The following is a 22,400-nucleotide window of genomic DNA, read 5'->3' as shown; positions in this document are numbered from 1 at the left end:
GAAAGTGGGGTCCTGCAGAGACTTAAAAACAACTTGCCTATACGCAGGCTTGATTTTAAAACTTCTCCAGTGTCACAGATCCCCTGGAAGGTAGCTGCCACCACCACAGCCCTTGGAGAGCCCTGTAACTCAGGCAGGCACTCTGGGTGATGCCCCCTGTGGGTAAAACTCCAACCCCATTCTCCCCTCCACAGAGGATTTGAAAACAGCAAGCTGTAACTTGATAGCTGTGTTGCAGAGGGCATGTACACAGACCCTTCTCAGGTACAGGTATCTAATTGCTTTAAAAAAAGTGATTTATTCACAAAACAAGAGAAAATAAATCATGGGTTGCATGCAGAGAAAAATATTTCCCTGGGATTCAGCTTAAAAGTTACAGGGGAAAAAACATCAGTCAAACAACACAAAAGAGACAAATAGAGAAGCCAGTCCAACCAAATTCAAAATGATCATAATCTGATCTGCTTTAACTATACATTTCCCTTTTACTTACACCTCTATGGCTGATTTTGCGACAGTTAGTGTATTTCTGAATGCCTGGGAGACATCTCCCCTGGGTCTTCCTCTCTGCTGATCTGCAGAACAGAAAGCCCAGAAAGCTGCAATTATTCTTAGTTTAAACAAAGCTACTTCACTCCCATTGGCTCACCTGGGGTTCAGGTTACCTCAGGAGATTAATCCATTCCCTGCACTTATTTGTGACAGGAGCATAAACTTTCATGGGCAAAGAACCACTTTGTCAGATGAATCTGATGAAGTGGGTCTTTCTCCACGAAAGCTTATGCTCCAAACATTCTGTTAGTTTATAGGGTCCCACAGGACTTCTCGTTGTTATCACTCGTAGAGGGGCACTGCATCAATACCAGGACAGCAAGAACTAAACTCCAATCCCAGCAAGCATTGCTAAACTCAGATTCTCTAGAGTCAGACTCTTGTTTAGTTGGCTTAGGATCAGCAGTTGTGCCACTGTAGCACTGCCGTGTAGACATTTAGTACAGTTACAGAACGGGTTATTCCATGGCGCTGGTAAATCCACCTGTTCAGGAGGTGGTTGCTAGGTCAATGGAATAATTCTGCCACCAGCCTAGCAGAGGTCTGCTTAATCACATTATGTAGGGCATAACATTGTTCACTGCCCTGAGCCATGCTGTTAAATTGACCTTGCTCTGTAGAGTAGACCAGCACCTAGGCAGGAATCTAGAGTGGATGCTGCAGGCTTAGAACATAAGAATGGTCATGCTGTGTCCATCTAGTCCAGCATCCTGACTTCTGTCAGCAACCAATGCCAGACACCCCAGAGCAAATGAACAAAACAGGCAGAATTAAGCGTCCATCTCCTGTCACCCATTCCCAGACCTGACACACAGAGGCTAGAGACACCGTCTTTGCCCACCCTGGCTAATAGCCATTGATGGACATATGCCCCAGGAATTTATCAAGCTCTTTTTTAAGTTAAAGTCCTGGGCTTCACAGCATCCTCTGGCAAGGAGTTCCACAGGTGTACTGCCCATTGTGTGAAGAAATACTTCCTTTTGTTTGCTTTAAATCTGCTACCCATTAATTTAATTTGGTGACCTCTTCTTCTTGTGCTATACAAAGGGGTGAATAACATTTCCTTGTTTACTTTCTCTGCCCCAATCATGATTTTATAGACTTGTAGCATATCCCCCCAAGCCGCCTCTTTTCCAAGCTGAAAATTCTGTCTCATTAATCTCTTCTCATATCTCAACCATTCCACACCCCTAATCATTTTTGCCCTTTTCTGAGCCTTTTCCAATTCCAGTATATCTTCTTTTAGATGAGATGACCACATCTGCACACAGTATTCCAATTAAGGGTGTACCATCCATGTGTATAGAGGAAATGTATTTTCTGTTTTATGTGTATCCTTTAATGATTCTCAAGATTCTGATCACTTTTTTGTTTGCCACTGAATTTTGAGTGGATGTTTTCAGAGAACTATCCACAATGATGCCATGACCTCTCTCTGGAGTGGTAACAACTAATTTAGACTCCACCATTTTATATGTATAGTTGGGATTGTGTTTTGCTGTGTGCACTTATCAATACTGAATTTTATTTGCCATTTTCTTGCCTCACCTAGTTTTGTGAGATCTTCTTGAAGCTCTTCATAGTCTGTTATGAATTTACTATCTTGAGTAGTTTTGTGTAATCTGCAAATTTTGCCATGTCACAGTTTACCCTCTCTCCAGGTCATTTATAAATATGTTGAATAGGATTGGTCTGAGTGCAGACCCCTTTGGGACACCACTAGTTACTTCTCTCCATTCTGAATACTGGCCATTTATTCATACCCTTTGTTTCCTGTCTTTTAGCCAGCTATCAGTCCATGAGAGGATCTTCCCTCTTACTCATGGTCACTTACTTTACTTAAGAACCTTTGGCAAGGAACATTGTCAAAGAGTTACCGGAAATCTAATCTTTCACACAGATCAGATTATCCCCAGTTTAAAAAGGGGGAGAATGAGGTGAGGAGAGGTTAAGTAGTTGCAGAACATCAAATTGGAAGCCCAAAGCAAAACCAAGAAAAGCACAAAGGTTTCCTACTGCCCAGTGCTTGGCCTCAGCTGTTTTTAGCTAGCTAGCTGGCCACTGACTGCTTCACGTAAGGCTCTTCACTCGTTTTGCGTCAGACCGGCTTTGACAGGAACAGTTCATTTGTTTAACTCACTGCTATAATTAGTACCAAAGACAGGAGAATAGACATGTTGGGCTATGTCTGAGGGCAGTAATGCACTGCTGCGCGCATGTCATGTGATCCCAGCATGAGGCTGCTGCAGAATGTTGGCAGGGAAAGTGGTCAGAGCCCAAGGCTTGGGGATTTCATTGCAAGGTGCTGAATACAAGCCCTTTTTGTGCCAAAGCCAGGCCATTTTCTCATGCTCCATTGAAAACCGACCTTTTTTTGAACAGGAAAGTGACACTGTTCTTTTCTCCACTCTGCATTAGCCAGCTCTGCTCTGACAGTGTGGCAGCAGCAATTCAGTTCTCTTGCATGCCATGTGCTTTCTATGCCAGCCAGGCCCCATGCCATGCTGCTGGAGTTGGCATGAGTCACCCAGGTCACAGAGCCCATCTTTGACGTAAGACCATGAGTGGTACATGCTCCAGCAGAAGCACCGAACTCAGGGGAACCTGCAGCTTCAGGCAGCCTTGGCAGATGGGGGAGCTGCAGATTTTTGTCTTGCAAAGGGCAGAAGCGAGTGAGTGAGAGGGGAGGGAGGCAGGCTATGGAAAATCGTGGTTGTCAATGGAAATGAATGAAAAAAAAAAGCCACCCAAGCATTCCCCCAGAAGGCACAGCAGAGGCAAGCTGACAGGAGGGCTGCTGCTGCTTCCCCCTGCTACCCAGATACAGGCCACCAATGCCCACATGACACAGAAGCAGGCACCAGGGTTCCCAGTGCAATCAGCACACGGACAGCTCATAGGCTGCGATGAGACAGCTGGGAGTGCTGTATGTGACAATGTGCACAGGGGCAGGGAGGTGAGCGTGCTGTGTGAAGTTCTTTGACAGGTGACTTTGGGGGTTGAACCGCTTTGTCTGCAGATGGGGGTCAGGATGGAAGGCACATCCTTCCTGGTGATTGTGGGTAAGTGAACAGCTACAGTGTCAAATGGGATCCAGAGAGTCATAGACCCTGGGGCCAGAGGGATGATGCTGACCAGTGTACTCAGGCAGAGACCTTCCCAGTCAAGGCACAAACCCAGTCTAGACCATGACTATGCTATTCACTCCCCTCTATTGTCAGGCTTCACTTCTTACCGTGTGTACAGCTCTGTGAGACAGACGGTGCAATATGGGTGTCAGTCAATGTTCCCTGGAAGCTGTGTGCCTGGGCGACCACACAGGACAGAGTCACGTGCTGCCCAGAGGATTAGCAGAGTGCCCCCAGCTGGCAGCATGTGTTTCTGTGGTGGTGCACATTTGCACATGCCTTGGTGCAAAGAACAAAATTTATTCTGCTTATAAATGGAAAAAGTTAGCAAGAACATTTGTGTCAGTCCCCTTTCAACTGAGCTCAGCCCCGGGCCACGGCTGGCGAAGGGGGCGGGGAGCAGCTCTAAAAGAACTTGTGACCTGTTCCCACCAGGTCCAACAGAGAGTATGCTTTGACAACGCTGTCCTCAGACCAGGCCGGCGTGCTTTACAGAGACAGCTCCCTGTATCTAGCCATCGCTCCACACAGCTTATGTAGGTAAGCTCTCAAGCCTCACCCCAACCCGAGGACAGTGGCGTGGGAGATGGAGCAACCTCTGGGTGCACTTCTGAGGGACTCTGGGTGACCACTGACAGAGCAACGCTGTGATCTGATGGGTGTTCTCGGACGACGGAACGAGAGCCGTGCAGGTGCTGCTCCCAGCAGCTGCAGAGCCGGGGGGCACAGAATGCTGTGCAGGCCCATTTCCAGTGAGAGGTAACTTCAGCACATGGGTAGCTGTGAAGAAAAGGCCCGTGGGCTAGCTGCCATGGGAAACACAGGGGTGGCAGTGGAGGAGCAGTGGCCTTTGGCTGTTGTGTTGCGTTGCTAGGCAGAATACACCTTCCATCAGCATCTCTCAAGGGACGCAACCACAGCTCGAGTGAGGGGTTGGTGTGTGTGGATGTGGGGTGAATGGAGGGGAACCGTTGAGCAGCATCTCGTGTGAACTGGCTGCTGAAGGAAGTCCCCCTGGAGCTACCTTGCATCTGCTGCCTCATGCATTCAGGGTCCATTCAGAGACTTCACTCTGTATTCCACAGTGATCTTTGCCAGCCAGGACATAGGGCAACTCCCGTCCCAAGGTCACCGTTCCTGTGAAATCAGAGCATGGCCTGAAGGGAGACTGAGGTCTCTACGGAAGAAGTCATGGAGGAAACAAGAAGTGCCTGTGCAGGAAATCCCCATGGCCAGCTAGCATCCGGCTGAGACTTTGGGAGAAAAATCAGTGCAACATACTGGGGCTGTTCTCAAAGGTAAGGTGCTGCTAGAGCCTGCCACTGGCCCCAGAGATTGCAAAGGAGCGAATGTGAGGCTGGGCCTGGGAATTAAACGCTGACCAGCACCTCTGTACCAGGCAATGTGTGAGTCACATTAAAGGCACAGCAGTTCAATGCTTCACCTAACCTGATACAGACGGAACAGGATAGCTTCTGGCAAAGCGCCACACTGCCAGCTGGGGTGGCCTGCCTGTTGGGGAGAGCTGAAGGTCTCCTACTCTCTTGCTGGGGTCTTTGGAGGAAGCCTAGGACTACTTTCCCCCAGCTTTCTTTCACACACAACATGGCAGAGTGGAAGACAGAGCAGATTCACAGAGGGGCCAGACAGGACAGGTGGGAGGAGATGGTGCCTGATGAGCTGACTAACACTGTTAGTTGATGACCCTGCAATGGGGTATGTGTGCCCTGCCTTGGAGAGGAAGGATTAAGCTATGGAGGCCTTTCCCCTTGCCCCACCTCGCCACAGCTCCCAAAGCTGAGGGATGAAAGGGAGCAGTTCAGCTCAGTGGGCTGACAGCTGAGGAAGAAAGATGCCCCAGTAGCAGCCGGAACCCCAAACTGCAGGAGACAGAGGTGCCAAGACCCAGACAGGCACAGGTGCTTGCAGCTAATCAGGAGGGAATGGAACTGCCAGGAACCATGTGTGCTGATGAGCCCGGAGAGCCTGGCGACACCCCAGTTATGACTCCAACAGACAAGGCAGGGAGTGGCCTGCAGGGGCTCTGGGAATAGTCTTGTGGGAAGACAGCATCTCTCAGCAGGAGCCCCCACTGACTCAGTGGTGGAAGACAGCTACTGCTACCTGTGACCTGCTGGAGTCCTATCCTGGCTGTGATCATAGAGTCATAGAATCCTAGGGCTGGAAGGGACCTCAGGAGGTCATCGGGTCCAGCCCCCTGCCTTACGCAGGATCAACCCCAACGAAATCATCCCAGACAGGACTTCATCAAGCTGCGACTTAAAAACCTCTAGGGATGGAGATTCCACCACCTCTCTCAGTAAAGCATTTCGGGGCTTCACCACTCTCCTTGTGAAATAGTTTTTTGTAATATCCAACCTATATGTCCCCCTCTATAACTTGAGACCGTTACTCCTTGTTCTGCCATCTGTCACTACTGAGAACAGTCTCTCTCCATCCTCTTTAGGGCTCCCCTTCAGGAAGTCAAAGGCTGCTTCAAATCACTCCTCACTCTTCTCTTCTGCAAACTAAATAAGCCCAAATCCCTCATCTTCTCCTCATAGGTCATGTGCTCCAGCACCCTAATAATTTTCGTCGCCCTCTGCTGGACCCACTCCAATGCGTCCACATCCTTTCTATACTGGAGGGCCGGACCCGAACACAATACTCCAGATGTGGCCTCACCAGTAAAGAGGGACAACAACTTCCCTAGATTTTCTAGAAATGCTCCACCTAATGCACCCCAATATGCCATTAGCCTTCTTGGCTACAAGGGCACACTGTTGACTTATATCTAGCCTTTTATGGTCTGAAGAAGTGGGTCTGTCCCACGAAAGCTCACCTAATAAACTATTTTGCTAGTCTTTAAAGTGCTACTTGACTGCTTTTTGTTTTCATAATCCCTATGTCCTTTTCTGCCTCTGTGTTACTTAGCCAGTCAGTCCCCAGCCTATAACAATGCTTGGGATTCTTCCATCCCAAGTGCAGGACTCTACACTTCTCCTTGTTGAACTTTCAGATTACTTTTGGTCCAATCCTCCAATTTATGTAGGCCACTCTGAACCCTATCCCTACCCTCTAATATAGGCCCCCTAGATTAGTGTCATCCACAAATTTGCTGAAGTTAGGGTGACTGTATTAGGTGGGATGGTCCCCTAACTGGGATGTCAAAAAGGCCCCAAAAGGGCCTGTATTTGGGCCCTGGTCCCTCCTAAGTCCTGGGGCCCCCAGGAAGTTCTGGGGGCTGCAGCTTCCTTGGGCTCAGGGAGAGCCGGCGGCTGCTGCCTCCTTCCCAGCTCCCCAGGGCTTGGTGGAACCAGGAGGAACTGCTCCCCGCCCCCAGTATCTCCCAGTTGAGGTATGGTTGCCCTAACTGAGGGTGCGATCCATCCCTTCATCCAGGTCATAAATAAAGATTTTGAACAATACTGACCCTAGAACTGATCCTTGGGGCACTCCACTTGAAACCAACTGCCAGCCAGCAATTGACCCATTGACCACTACCCATCGGGCCCATCCGTCAAGGCAGCTTTCTATCCATCTTATAGTCCATGTATCCAATCCAAACTTCTGTAGCTTATGGGCAGGAATGTTGCAGGAGACTGTATCAAAAGCTTTGCTGAAGTCAAGGTATGTCACATCCATTGACCTCCCCATGTCCACAGAGTCTGTTACTTCATCATAGGTGCTAACCAGATTAGTCAGGCATGATTTGCCCTTGGTGAATCCATGCTGACTGCTCTTGATCACTTTCCCCTCTTCTAAGTGCTTCAAAATGGATTCCTTGAGGATCCCCTCCATGATTTTTCCATGGACTGAGGCAAGGCTGACTGATCTATAGCTCTGTGGATTGGCCTTTCATTTTGTAAAGATGGGCACTACATTTGCCTTTTTCCAGTCACTCAGGACTTTTCCCCATCTCCACAAATTTTCAAAGATAATAGCCAAAGGCTATGCAATTGTAACTGTCCACAGGCAGACTCAAGCGTGGGACCTCTGGAGTTTAGTACAGGCACCTCTATAGCTTGAGCTAAGGCCAGCTGGCTCTCAGCTCCGGCTGTAGAGGGCAGCTGTTCTTGCTCTGTGAAGTGCTTTAGGTACCACTACATGGGACAGTTAACCACACATAGGTGTGTGGGTTGCACAGTGACATCTGCCAATTCCCTCAGTACCTGTGGATGCATTAAATCGCGATCCATGGATTTGTGTGCGTCTAGCTTTTCTAAATAGCTCTTAACCTGTTCTTTCCTCACCGAGAGCTGCCCAGTTCCTTCCCATGCTACATTGCCTAATGCAGTAGATTGGGAGCTGATCCCTTGTAGCTGGTGATGGCCCATGTTGACAATGGTCAGGAGGCCTCATAGCCCTGAATCCTTGGGTGGCTGCTATGAATTCCAGCCGTTAGGCCATGTAGCCCTGAGCTTAAGGGCAGCCATACTGACTTCAGATCCTGGGCCCTGGGCCTAGGATTGAAAGGGCATCCAGTTTGTTACCAGAATTCCTGCCCAAAAAGGGACCCTGCCGGAGCACTCACCACTTCTCACAGCCCAACCCCCTGTGCCAACCTGTAAACCCCCTCCTGCACCCCAAATCCCTCATCTACTGCCCTGCCTCAGAGCCTGCGCCCCCAGCTGGAGCAACACTCCCCTCCAGCTCCTGCCCCAGTGCAGTGCAAATGAGAGCGTGACTGGGGGTGGGGGAGAAGGAGCAATGGAGGAAGTGGGGGAGAGGAACGGGGAGGGCAGGGCTCAGAGGAAGGGCTGGGACCTGGCCTCAGGGAAGGGCGTTCAATGGTCTGCTCATAAGAGCAGCCATACTGCTTAGTAGACAGTTGGCAGGTCTATGCTGCAGCCTGGGGGCTAAGGGCAGCCACACTGAGTTCAGCCACTACCCTGCGCAGCCATAAGGCTAAAGGCAGCCGTACAGATCCTGGCCACTCGGCCATGTAACCCTGAGGCTCAGGGTGACCCTTTTGATTCCACTGTGGGCAGCCCACCAACAGGGGGTGGGGTGCAGGCAACAGTGCCTCAGGGCCTGGCATTGCAAAGGGCTCTGGAGCTCTGGGCACCTCAGAAGTGCTGCAGCAGTGCTGCTATGTGACTCCACACGGCTGTGAGGGAAGCGGGGAGGCTGGTCCTGTGACTCAAGTGGTGCTGAGTACTGACTGCCCTAGGCCCTGCCCCTTCTGCCTTGGACCCAGTCCCTTCTGGGGCATGAACCCGGGCCCCCATCCCGCCTTGCCCTGGGGCGTGCCGTGGCTGTCAGCCCCTGCCTGCAGGGCCAGGACACCCATTGTTGGCTATGCAAACAAAGAGTGATCGCTTCCCACGCTTCAGAGCCTAACCGTCCCCCTCCTCCCCACAACCTCTGGGACTCAGCGGAAGGGCTGCCCCCGCACACATTCTAGGGCCCACAGAAGAGCAGGATATAGCTCAGTTGTGACCTCCATTCTGCACTGTGTGCCGAACACAGGTCTGCCTTTGAAATAGGCTCAGTGGTTGACTCACCTTGCAACAGACAGGTGTTCATAAGGTGCAGTGCGACAGGTGGAAGGAGCCTCCGCCTTTCCCTCTGGAACAGCAGGTATTGACCACAATGTGAGCTGGTGCAACAAATGCTGGGCTCCCAAGAGGAGGCATGTACAGTAGATTCACAGAGTCCAAGGCCAGAATCCTCCGCAGGGGTAGCCGGTAGGCGGGCTGCAAGCCAAGTACAGACTGGCAGTTCCTGTTGACTAAAAGCCCAATATTAATTATTTTCTCAGTAATCTGAAGTTTAACTACACCGGGAGCACAACATTTAGACCATGGCAAAAAATAATTAACCACCTCATCTGCCTTCCTGTACAAGTGAGGCCAGAGAACTTCCCCTAACTTCCCCCAAATAAGCCCTGAAAGGGCAAAGAAAAGTTGAACTGTGAACAACTGGAAGACATTTCTTTTTTAAAAAAGGCTTTTTTCAGAAAGTGTCTCTAAAGCTGCAGCCGCTTTTGTGTGTTACAACAGCATGTGTGGGAACTAGCTTGTCTGGGCCAAGATGGTCCACTGCCTGCCTCAGGGAGTTGCTGAAGATACAGTCTGTTCCTGCTCAATCAGCTGTTATTTATAGAAACAGATGTTTCTCTATCAAGGCCCCAGTGTGTATTCTTTTAAAGCTATGCAGAAGGTAGAATCAGCAGCCAAGGGAGACAGAGAGAGAAATCAGAAGCTCCTTACAGAGGGGCTTCAAAGCAAATTGTGCTTGAGTGAATTTAATTGGCTCTCCTCTTTTGTGCTGAGTGTGATACAGTGAGCGCAGATTATTAGTAGTACTGTGATAGCACCTCCTGGCTGCAAACTGAGATCGGGGCCCATTGTACCAGACCCAGAGAAAGAAGCAGTCCCTGCTCCAAAGAGCTCACACTCTGAACAGACAAAAAGGAGCACTATAGTTGCCATTAGAAGGGCTGAGTCCTGGAACTATGAAATAATTTGCCCATGGCCTGGAATGCACAGCTCTGCTGAAACCCACATGCCCAGTCAATGGAACTGCACTATGTCTTGGAAAAAAGACATGACAGAGCAAACATACAGGATAAAAATGCTTCCTGAGCATGCTGCACAGCTCAAGGCCAAGCCAGGAGAGGGAGCAGCCAGGCTGTTTTCAGCCTCAAATCCCTGGCTTTCTGCATCACAAATGTCTGACATCAACAGTAAAACAACTGAGAAGTAGGTTTAGAAAATGAGCAGGGCCCAGCCGGCCGGGGCGGAGCAGCGTGGTGGGTGGGCACAGGAATGCATGCTTCGATTTGTGCTTGTGGAGGGAATGCCTCTTGGGAGTGGACATTTTCACTTTCTTTAAAATAATATGTCGATTTATCTCTTCATTTGTGGTGTTTCTTCCGTCAATTTACAACAAGAACGTGAAGCACATCTGTGGTGCCAGTCAACTTAGGACCCCAACACACTTTGCTAACATTGCTCCATTCATTACAGTTTCTGACACCTACAGAAAGTCAATCAGTGCCATTGTCTTGTTGTTGACCCTGAGACTGAGGCACAGAGAGATTGGCACCTCTCCTAGAACAGGCAAATGGGTTCTTCCTGGTAATGAACAGCCTGAAGGTCCTTAGAAGCAGCTAGAGACCTGAAGTGGAGCTCAAAGAGGGACCTTGCTTTATGTGCCTGAACACTGACAGCACTACGCTGACTCCCCTCAGCTGACGAATGGGACGTGTTTTTAACACAGCCCTGCTTTCCCCAGCAAACCAGCTCTCAGTCCCCAGACCAGCAAACACTAGACATGTCAGTGAGCTGCACTGGGACCAAGCACTGCTAACCAACTCCAACTGCAGCAGACCCTGGGTGTGCAGGAAAACATGGTTAGTAAAGAACATGGGATTTCTCATCCTTGGGATTTCTGTTTAAATCCTTTCCTCAGCAGCCAGGTGGAGATTTCACTGAACAAGGCCAGTTTCTCCAGCCACGCATCTCACCTGCTCTCCCTCCGCTCCCTTTCAAGCACTCCCCCACCAGCCTGAGCTTCCCAGGAAGCATCAACCAGTCGTGAGAACGACAACCAGCTACTTTTCCCCAGTCATGCTGTGTCCCCTCAGCCCCGGCCATGCACGGTGTGATCAACAAGCTAGAAATACAGTCTGTGTGCTGGGGTATGTGTCTAGTGCTTGGGGCTGGAACACCCAGGGTGGATAGCCTCTGCCGTCACTCATGTCACCATGGCTACATTGCTACTTTCAGTGTGCTAGCTCAAGCAACTTTAGTGCACCTGTCTGCCCAAGCTGGAAATTACACTTCCCACTCCAGCGTAGACATCCTCACAAGAGCACCCAAACGGCAAACCAAAAGGATCCTTTAGAAACACACAACCCCCACCTCCAACCTCCTCTTGCACAAGCTGTCTGTCCCAGGTCACCGAGGGACATTGCCCATCCTGTGCACCACTGACGCCAGCACACCCCTGCAGTGACCATGCCTAAGGGCACGCTGTGCATCTTGTGGCTGCTGGACTGCAGCATGCTTCCCTTATCTTGCCATCTCCTTTTGTGCTGGAGGGTCACACACCAGAGCTCATGTCTACACCACAAGGTACCCCACACTGCCTATTTTGCAGAATTCTCCAATTCTGGGACGTCCCAGCATGTTTCCCAGCTGGTGTGGGGTTTCTTCAGCTTCATCCTATTTATAGGTGACAGTATCTGGGCTGAGGAGCCAAGACTGGTCATCACAGATCACACAGGACCCAGCTGCAGACAAACAGTTAAAAGCTGTAGCCTGGCCTAACCAACAGCCAACTTGATTCTCCTGTGGAGGATTTTAGATTTCTCTTCCCAGGGCTGAACTGCTTTAGTCCCGTTTGCTTTATAACTTGGAGTGTTTTGCTCTCAATTAATTTTTCTCCGATTGCTCAGCTGAAATGCACAAGCAGGAATTCCACCAGAAGGCTTCACTGACCCAAGCTCACATTCAGAAACATACAGGTGACAGAAGTAACCACTGGAGGATTTCGCCCTTGTTCCCCAGATAAAATAGACCTCTTGGAGAACTGCAACGAATGCAGAGCTTGGGCCCCTGGCCAGAGCACAGGACTGATATCAGCAGACTTGGATACACCTACACTTTCGGCATAAAAAATTGTCAGTCGCAAGTTTTGCGATATAACCTGAGTTTTGTCAGAGTTTTATTTGCAAAGGTTTTGCAATAAGGATAGGTCAGTTGTCCTGCTGAATACATTAAATGTTACGGAATACATGGTGAAGGCCTTCTCTGTTTTACATTTTCTTCATCTGTTTTTCTAGGCAGATTTTATATTTTAAATATACTCTTAAGCCTTCCTAAAGTAATCATTCTAGATTACTACATATTTAAACTCACAGTAGCAAAGACATTATTTGAATTTAATCAGTCAGAGCTGTTTAGTGTATTCATAACAAAGCTCATTTCTTTTAGAAAAAGGGAACACTAATTTATTTTGTGTCCTTTACATAACAAGACATGTTTATCGATTTTCACTATATGTTTATGTTAAAATAGGTTTACAAAGATTTTAGGCAGAACAAAATGTTTTATATAAGAAGCAGTGGGCTTAAATTGCAGCAAGGGAGGTTTAGGTTGGACATTAGGAAAAAGTTCCAAACTGTCAGGGTGGTCAAACAGTGGAATAAATTGTCTAGGGAGGTTATGAAATCGCCATCTCTGGAGGTATTTAAGAACAGATTAGATAAATGTCAATCAGGGATGGTCTAGACAGTACTCAGTCCTGCCATGAGGGCAGCGGGCTGGACTCGATGGCCTCTCAAGGTCCCTTCCAGTCCTAGCATTCTATGATTCTATATCTTACGAAGGTACTAATTTTGGTGGGAGGTTCTCTGAAAAACTAGTTCATCAAATAGTCAGAAGTAAAAAGGAAACTCATTTGTCCAGCTCAGTGTTTCCCAGTTTTATTTGGCCATGGAACCCTTTTAACTCGAATTTTGAGGACTACCGTTCCCAGGTTATACCTGCCTCAGCCCCCGAACCCGCCCCCCCATCCCCAAGCTTCAACCCAATGCAACCACTTCCCCAGAGCGTGGCATCCCCAGCTCCCCACAAGCCTCTGCTCTCACCCAATGCATCCCACTCCCAGACCCAGGCACTCCCTGCCCCCATCACGCCCCCCCCCGGCTCTAACACAATGCCTGAGTCTTAGCAGAGCCACCACCACCACACGCTTCTCACTCTGTGCACTGGGGCATGTGTGTGAAGCAGTGCGGAGCAGGCCCAATGCTTGTCTCTGAGCAGGAGCCACATTTCATCGATCAAAGAGCCACATGAGGCTCCAGAGCCATGGGTTGGCCACCCCTGTCCTACAGCTTCAATCCAGTTTTCAGTACCCCGCCAGGGCACACTCTCACCTCTGAAAAGGGACAAGCAGACCGTCTGGACCAGGGCGTCGCATGGGGCTGGGGGCTCAGGAACAAATGATTGGCTGTCCTTTAAAGGCCCAGGGTAAGGCCGTAGCAGCTGTCGTTCCACCTGTCTGGGAGGAAGGCCATGACCCCTCACCACAAGTCCTTGGGGACCAGCTGGCACTGGGTTTCCGCGATCCAACAGGGTAGCACAGTACTGAGTCTAGGGGCCCTGGTCCTCTGACCAGAAAGGGCACCAAACAGGGGCTGTAGCCTACAACAAAAAAGAATAGCAGCAGTGTCTGGCAGGGTGAGGCAGCAAGCAGTTGAGGGCACTGAGTGAAGTTGCTACTTGGACAGGCCAGGTCCCCAGACTTTGACCCCGCCCATACTCCTCCCCTGCTTCTCCAGCCCCCACAACCTTCCTACTACAGCAACGAAGGGTCCTGTGGCACCTTATAGACTAACAGAAAAGTTTTGTGCATGAGCTTTTGTGAGCACAGACTCACTTCATCAGATGCTGGCCTTCCCACTGTCTCCCTCTTCGCTCCACTCACCCACCAAATCCCTGGACCCAAATGTAGTAGACGACATTAGGGAAAAAAACACTGGTCTAAAATTTCTTTCTATTGGAGCATGTTTTCCACTGCATTCCAGCCTGGAAAGACTGGACACGCAGAAAGTACTTAATTAAAAGCTCTAAACTTGGGAATAAAAATGTCAGTCACCAGTTTTTTGTATATACCCTGATGTTTGTCAGAGATTTATTTGCAAAAACTTTTCAGGAAGGGCAAGTCAGCTGTCTTGCTGAATACAACATTAAGTATTGTAGACTACGTGATGCATCTATTTGTTTTACATTTTCTTAATCAGTGTTTCTAAGCTGATTTTATATTTTAAATGCTTGGTTAAGTGGTCATAAAGTAATCGTTCCGGATTATCACATATTTAAACTCTCTGAAACGAAGACATTTTTAAATTCATCCGTCAGAGTGGTCTAGTATGTTCATAACAAAGTTCACTGCTTTTAGAAAAAGCAAGCAGTCCTGTAGCACTTTAAAGACTACCTATTATTTACTAAATGATGAGCTTTCATCAGACAGACCCACTTCTTCAGGTCTGGAGAATTACCAAGAAAGAAAGAACAGAGAGAAAAAAGTAGAGAGAAAAAAACCTGAGATTAAAGAACTGACGAATCAGCTAAATAGGGGAATGAAGGTGGGGAGAGAAAAAAACCCTCTATGAAGTGTCTGTTAAGTGGCATGCCTGCCATCACTGCGAATATCAAAGGTGGCAAATTTGTACTTGTGATGCGCAAGATAATTGAAATCTTCATTGCATCCAGGGTAATAGGTATCAAACTTGAAAATGAATTCCAATTCAGACATCTCCCTTTGTAATCTGGTGTTAAAATCTCTTTGTTGTAGTACACGGGCTATTAAGTTGTCAATAGTGTATCCTGACATGTTAAAATGTTCACTTACAAGTTTATGTGTATTCAGATTCCTAATGTCTGATTTGTGTCCATCATTCTTTGGGTGAAGGAATTGTCCAGTTTGTCCAATGTACATGGCAGAGGGGCATTGCTGGCACATGATGGCATATATCACATTAGTTGAAGTGCAGGACTATGAGACCCTGGTTGTGTGACTGACATGGTTAGGTCCAATGATGGTGTCTCTAGTGTAGATATGTGGACAGAGCTGGCAACAGGGTTGTTGCAAGGAAAGGTTCCAGGGTTAGTATTTCTGTGGTGTGGCGTGTGGTTGCTAGTGAGAATTTTCCTGAGGTTGGGTGGCTGTCTGTAGGAAAGAACAGGCCTGTCACCCAGGGCCTGTGAGAGCGAAGCCTCATATTCCAGTATAGGTCAATAATGCACTGAAGGGGTTTGAGTTGAGGGCTATATGTGATGATAAGTGGTGTTCTGTTATTAACCCTCCTGGGCCTATCTAAAACAACGGGCATCTGGGTATTCATCTGACCCTGTCAATCTGTTTCTTTACTTCTCCCAGTGGGTAAATAAGTTTTACAAATGCCTGGAAGAGATCTTGAAGTCTTTGATCTCTGTCAGTGGAACTGGAGCAGATGTGGTTGAATCTTAGAGCTTGACTATAAATGATGGATTGTGTGATGTGTCCTGGATGGAAGCTGGAGGCATGTAGGTAAGTGTAGTGGTCAGTGGGTTTCCGGTAGAGAGTGGTATTGATTTGACCATCAGTGATTTGTACTGTCATGTCCAGGAAATAAATCTCTCATGTGGAAAGATCAAGGCTGAGATTGATGGTAAGGTGCAAGTTGTTGAAATCCCTGTGGAATTCTTCAAGGGTCCAAATGATAAAGATGTCATCAATGTAGCATAAGTAGAGGAGAGATAACAGGGGGCATGAACTCAGGAAATGTTGCTCTAAGTCAGCCATAAAAATGTTAGTGTACTATGAGACCGTGCGAGTGCCCATAGCAGTGCTGCTGATTTGGAGGGATAACTTGTCCCCAAAGCAGAAATAGTTGTGTGTGAAGACAAAGTTGCATAGTTCAGACACCGCATGTGCCTTGGCAACATCTGAGATAGTGTTCCTGATAGCTTGTAGTCCATCTTCAGGTGGAATATTGGTGCAAAGATCTTATACGGCCACGGTGGCAAGAAAGGTATTTTCAGGAAGATTTTGGATGTTCTATAACTTCACCAGGAAAACACTCCCGCAACTCACACACTTCTAACCTAGTCCTGACCAACAGGACCCTCCTCTCACTGGCCTGGCTCTTGAGCACATGAGGGCCCTGAGCTCAGTAGGAGCAGTGTGTTTTAGAGAGATGATGAGCCCAGTTCATCTCAGAGGGAAGCAGGTCTAGAGCCATGTCCTGTTACTCTTGTGGCAGAATCCCTGCTGGAGCTAATCCACATGCTTCACCCACCGCAGCTGGGGCATTTCCCAAACTGACAGTCCCCATGGCCATGCAGGGCTGTTGCAGCCTTGTCTGCTGGATGTCTGTCTTGAAGAAGAAGCAGAAGAGGACAGGGGGTCTATCCAGGACAAGGTGCCTTTTCAAGGAGTGGGTGATCCAATGGCACATTCCCAGTTCTCCCTCCCCCACCAAACAAGGGACACGTTACAGTGCACCATTCCTGACCGGGCCAGACTCCCAGAGATGCAGTGTCGAGATGCCCAGCCAGCTGTGAATGGGGATTGTTTAGTCACGTGGGAAGACAGAGATATAAGGGAGCAAAGGCCCTCGAGCGGTCCTCTAGCTCACTCCATGAGTGAGACATGGCCATGTATCTTCCAGCCCATCCCTTGCAGGTGTTTATCCAGCCAAGTAAGGCTGTGGAGGGAGCTTGGCTCTGCGTGCGTAGGCAACACACAACATAGCCCGTGTGCGATCCCACACGTTCCTCGTGTTTCCTGACCATTGGACCGCCCGCCCCACGATTCAGTACAGTCCCCCTTGGTTTGCTAGAAGCCACGTCTAGTGAATAGTAGCTGGACTACCCATTCCTCAGACAATGCTGTGGAAGCGCTGCTGATCCCCAGCTCCATCCAGGTAGGGTGGTAATTTACGAGTGTGGCCTGCACTGATCCTGCTGCCTGGTAGGAGGAGCGGTACTGCCATCTGGAGGGCATGGGGAAGGGTGTCAGCAGGAGCACCAGACCTCTTTCCACCTTGCCCAGAGCCTCCCGATGTCTTTCTTCAATGTCTCCAGGAAATGTTTCCGCTAGAGATAGCTCCACCCTTTCAAACACCATTCCACAGCCCTGTCAAACCCCCAGCTAGTGGCTGTGTTTGAGATGCAGCTTGGTGGTGTTTCCCTTACCCCAGGCTTAAGGTGTCCATAAGTGAATGGCACCATCATGCAGTGATAGCCTAGAACTTCCCTTCCCTCCTCTTGGCTTCCTGCACTTCCAGCAATCAGTGGCGTCTCTTGTGCTTTGAGATATGTCCTGAATGTAGAGATGTGTCCGATGATCAGATGTGTCGTTTAGCTGGGTCCCTTTCCACTGTTCTGGGCAGTTCTTTGAGGCCTTAAAGTGACACATGTTCCTCCTCTTCCATACTAACAGCCCCCTTTGTAAAGGCCCAGAACGGTGCTCTGTCTTGGGTGACGTGTGGAAGCTTCATGAGAACAGGGAGGGCATGGGACAGGAGGGGAAGCTGTGGTGCTACTGAGACTCAGGGATGGGATATGGAAGAGCTGGAGTCAGGCTGGGGAGGGATGTTCTGGCTCTTTCTACATTCCTTGACAATTGGTACCGATGTCCCATGTTTCCCCAGCTCCGCAGCCACCTGCACTCTGTGTGCCAACACACACCTGCCTCCCAGCTAGGTTCTGGTGCCCTGTCCTCTACCCCACCCCATGGCTGAGTCAAATCCTCCTTGGTCTGAGTGTCTGTGCTGGGAGCCGCAGCGGGCCTGGGCTGGGGAGTCTCACATGCTCCCTAGTGGGGGCCTGATCACACAGGCTTTGGTACTGTCCCTCATCTCATGCCTCCTGCTGCCATATGTGCATGAGGAAGGAAAATAGACTGGTCCCACTCACACCTCTGTGAGAGTTTGTGGAGGTGGAAATCATTGTAGGGGCAGATGCAGCAATCCACCTCTATCCATTGCAAAAGTGCTACCCCCTCCCCCAGTTCTGTTACCCTTGCCCTGTCCTCTCCACATCTAGCAGGTGAACACCTCCATAGCGGATGGGAGTGTCTCAGGGGTTGGGCTCAGAGATGCCAAGGCCAAAAGGGACCACTGTGACCATCTAGGCTGGCCTTCTGCACAACACAGGTCATAGGACTTCCCTGAATTAATTCCTGTTTGACCAGAGTGGATCTTTCAGACAAACATCCCTGTCTTGATATTAAAACGGCCTATGATGGAGAATCTATAAAGCTGCAGTAAATTGTTTCAATGGTTAATTGCTCTCTCTGTTAAAAACTTATGCCAAATTACCAGTCTATTTGTCTAGTTTCAGCTTCCAGCCACTGGATTGTGTGAGAGCTTTCTCCACTAGCCTGAAGGGCCATTATTAAATACATGTTAGGTACTTATAAACTGAGATCAAGTCACCCCTTAGCCTTCCCTTTGCTAAGCTAACGATCTTCAGCTCCCTGGGTCTGTCACTATTGGGAAGGTTTTCTAACCCTTTAATCCTTCCAATGGCCCTTCTCTGACTCCTCTCCAATGTATCAGCCTCTTTCTTGCGCTGCAGATTCAGGATTATGGCGGTGGTCACACCAGTGCCAAATACAGAGTAAAATAACCTCTCTGCTCCTAATTGAGAGTCCCCTGTTTGTCCAGCTCAGGATTACATTAGCCTGTTTGGTCACAGCATTGCTCTGCACTCTTACCTTCCGCTGGTGGTTTAGCTGAGTTGGTCCTGTTCAACCTGTAGTGGCAGAGGTAGGGGCCCAGGCAGAGACAGGTGTATCCTGGAGGTGAATGCTTGGTTGCGTAGATGGTGTCGCCAGGAAGGCTTTGGTTTCTTTGACCACAGGATCCTTTTCTGGGAAGGACTGCTAGGCAGAGATGGTGTTCACCTTTTGAGGAGGGGGAAGACCATATTCGGACACAGGCTGGCTAACCTAGTGAGTAGGGCTTTAAACTAGGTTGGACAGGGGCAGGGAGCAAAGCCTGCAGGTAAGCGGAGAGCATGGATACCTGGGAGATGAACTTGAAATGGGAGGGAGTATGGGCTACACTGGGAGAGTAAAAAGAGGGCCAGGGCAAAACTGGGAGGCAAGACCAAATCAATGTCTGAGATGCCTATATACAAATGCAAGAAGTATGGGAAATAAACAAGAAGAATTGGAAGTACTAATAAATCAATACAACTATGATATCGTTGGCATCAAAGAAACTTGGTGGGATAATACTCATGATTGGAATGTTGGTATTGAAGGGTACAGCCTGCTTAGGAAGGACAGGCAGGGAAAGAAGGAAGGAGGTGTTGCCTTGTATATTAAAAATGTACACACCTGGACAGAGGTGGAGATGGACGTAGGAGATGGACGGGTTGAAAGTCTCTGGGTTAGACTCAGAGGAGTTAAAAACAAGGATGAGGTCCTAATAGGCGTCTACTACAGGCCCCCTAGCCAGGTGGAAGAGGTGGATGAGGCTTTCTTTAAACAGCTAACAAAATCATCCAGGGCCCAGAATTTGGTGGTGATGGGGGACTTCAACTATCCAGGTATATGTTGGGAAACCAATACAGCAAGGGACAGACTGTCCAATAAATTCTTGGATTGCATTGCAGACAACTTTTTATTCCAAAAGGTTGAAAAAGCTACCGGGGGGAAGCTGTTCTAGATTTAATTTTAACAAACAGGGAGGAAATTATTGAGAATTTGAAAGTGGAAGGATGCTTGGGTGAAAGCGATCATGAAATCATAGAGTTCACAATTCTAAGGAAGGGTAGAAGGGGAAAACAGTGCAATAGAGATAATGGATTTCAGGAAGGCAGATTTTGGTAAACTCAGACAGCTGGTAGGTAAGGTCCCATGGGAAGCTAAACTGAGGGGAAAAACGGCTGAGGAGAGTTGGCAGTTTTTCAAAGGGACATTATTAAAGGCCCAAAAGCAAGCTATCCCGCTGCGTAGGAAAGACAGAAAACATAGCAAAAGACTGCCTTGGCTTAACCAGGAGATCTTGCATGATCTCAAACTAAAAAAGGAATCGTATAAGAAATGGAAACTAGGACAAATTACAAAGGATGAATATAGGCAAACAACACGAGTGTGCAGGAGCAAGATTAGAAAGGCTAAGGCACAAGATGAGCTCAAGGTAGCTACAAGCATAAAGGGAAACAAGAAGGCTTTTTACAAATACATTGGTAACAAGAGGAAGACCAAAGAGAAGGTAGGGCCATTGGTCAGTGACGAGGGAGAAACAGTAACAGGGAATTTGGAAATGACAGAGAAGTTTAATTATTTCTTTGTTTCGGTCTTCACTGAGAAATCTGAAGGAATGCCTGACATAGAGAATGCTAGTGGAAAAGGGGTAGGCTTAGAAGTTGAAATACGAAAAGAAAAAATTAAAATTTACTTAGAAAAATTAGATGCCTGCAAATCACCAGGGCCTGATGAAATGCATCCTAGAATCCTCAAGGAGCTGATAGAAGAGGTATCTGAGCCTTTAGCAATCATTTTTGGAAAATCATGGGAGATGGGAGAGATTCCAGAAGACTGGAAAAGGGCAAATATAGTACCCATTTATAAAAAGGGGAACAAGAATAACCCGGGAAACTACAGGCCAGTCAGCTTAACTTCTGTGCCAGGAAAGATAATGGAGCAGGTCATTAAAGAAATCATCTGCAAGCAATTGGAAGGTGGTAAGGTGATAGGGAACAGCCAGCATGGCTTTGTTAAAAACAGACCACGTCAAACCAATCTAATAGCTTTCTTTGATAGAATAACGAGCCTTGTGGATAAGGGAGAAGCGGTGGATGTGATATACCTAGACTTCAGTAAAGCATTTGACACAGTCTCACATAATATACTTATCAATAAACTACTCAAATACAACTTAGATGGGGCTACTATAAGGTGGGTGAACAACTGGCTGGATTACCGTACCCAGAGAGTAGTTATTAATGGCTTTCTATCCTGCTGGAAAAGTATAACTAGTGTGGTTCCTCAGGGGTCTGTTTTAGGACCGGTTCTGTTCAATATCTTCATTAATGATTTAGATATTGACATAGAAAGTACACTTATTAAGTTTGCAGATGATACCAAGCTGGGAGGGGTTGCAACTTCTTTGGAGGAGAGGGTCATAATTCAAAAGGATCTGGATAAACTGGAGAAATGGGCTGAGGTAAACAGGATGTAGTTTAATAAGGACAAATGCAAAGTGCTCCACTTAGGAAGGAACAATCAGTGTCACACATACAGAATGGGAAAGGACTGCCTAGGAATGAGTACAGCAGAAAGGGATCTAGGGGTTATAGTGGACCACAAGTTAAATATGAGTCAACAGCGTGATGCTGTTGCAAAAAAAGCAAACATGATTCTAGGATGCATAAACAGGTGTGTTGTGAACAAAACACGAGAAGTCATTCTCCCGCTCTACTCTGCGCTGGTTAGGCCTCAGCTGAAGTATTGTGTCCAGTTCTGGGCACCGCAGTTCAGGAAGGATGTGGAGAAATTGGAGAGGGTCCAGAGGAGAGCAACCAGAATGATCAAAGGTCTAGAGAACATGACCTATGAAGGAAGGCTGAGAGAATTGGGCTTGTTTAGTTTGGAAAAGAGAAGATTGAGGGGGGACATGATAGCAGTTTTCAGGTATCTAAAAGGGTGTCATAAGGCAGAGGGAGGGAACTTGTTCTTCCTTGCCTCTGAGGATAGAACAAGTGGCAATGGACTTAAATTGCAGCAGGGAAGTTCAGGCTGGACATCAGGAAAAAGTTCCTAACTGTCAGGGTGATCAAACACTGGAACGAATTGCCAAGGGAGGTGGTAGAATCTCCATCACTGGAGATATTTAAGAAGAGGTTAGATAGATGGCTTTCAGGGATGGTCTAGGACGTGCTTGGTCCTGCCGTGGGGACAGGGGGCTGGACTCGATGGCCTCTCGAGGTCCCTTCCAGTCCTACTATTCTATGATTCTATGATTCTATATTTATTTAGTGGGGTCCCTCCTGATTTACATGGGTATATGAGTGAAGGCAAAATCATGCCCAATGTCACTGTATACTGTAGAGTTGTCCTGGCTCCTGTGACCAATCTACAGGAGAGCCTGTAAGATGTGAGGTTGTGAGGGACAGTCCTGGAAATACCTGGGCCAGTAGTGCCCTTTCCATGGCCACTGTAGGAGGTGGGATAAGACGAGCCTGTTCCTTCTGATCAGGGCTACGG

General features: G+C 48.2%; 1 protein-coding gene across 6 annotated transcripts in view; it reads right to left on the bottom strand.

Moving 5' to 3' along the window:
- Nucleotides 1-22,400, bottom strand: part of LOC142001278 (uncharacterized) — a 199,421-nt gene that overhangs the window by 145,862 nt on the left and 31,159 nt on the right. For 4 of the 6 annotated variants that reach the window (XR_012642438.1, XR_012642437.1, XR_012642436.1 and 1 more), the window contains exons 1-2: nt 9,509-9,661; nt 9,188-9,414 (exon numbers count right to left, since the gene is read on the bottom strand). Coding sequence is in view for 2 of the 6 variants with exons in the window: in XM_074976343.1 (XP_074832444.1) it covers nt 9,188-9,414; nt 9,509-9,513 (232 nt within the window). In the remaining 4 variants the exon portion in view is untranslated. Of the gene's footprint in view, nt 1-1,907; nt 4,818-9,187; nt 9,415-9,508; nt 9,662-22,400 lie in introns of those variants that run through there. The other 2 variants (XR_012642435.1, XM_074976342.1) reach the window with 2 other exon arrangements.

Source organism: Carettochelys insculpta, chromosome 24 (genome assembly GCF_033958435.1).
Source record: "Carettochelys insculpta isolate YL-2023 chromosome 24, ASM3395843v1, whole genome shotgun sequence".
Lineage (NCBI taxonomy): Eukaryota > Metazoa > Chordata > Testudines > Carettochelyidae > Carettochelys > Carettochelys insculpta.
Note: the sequence above shows the minus strand (reverse complement) of the source record. Positions and strands in the feature narration are given on the sequence as shown.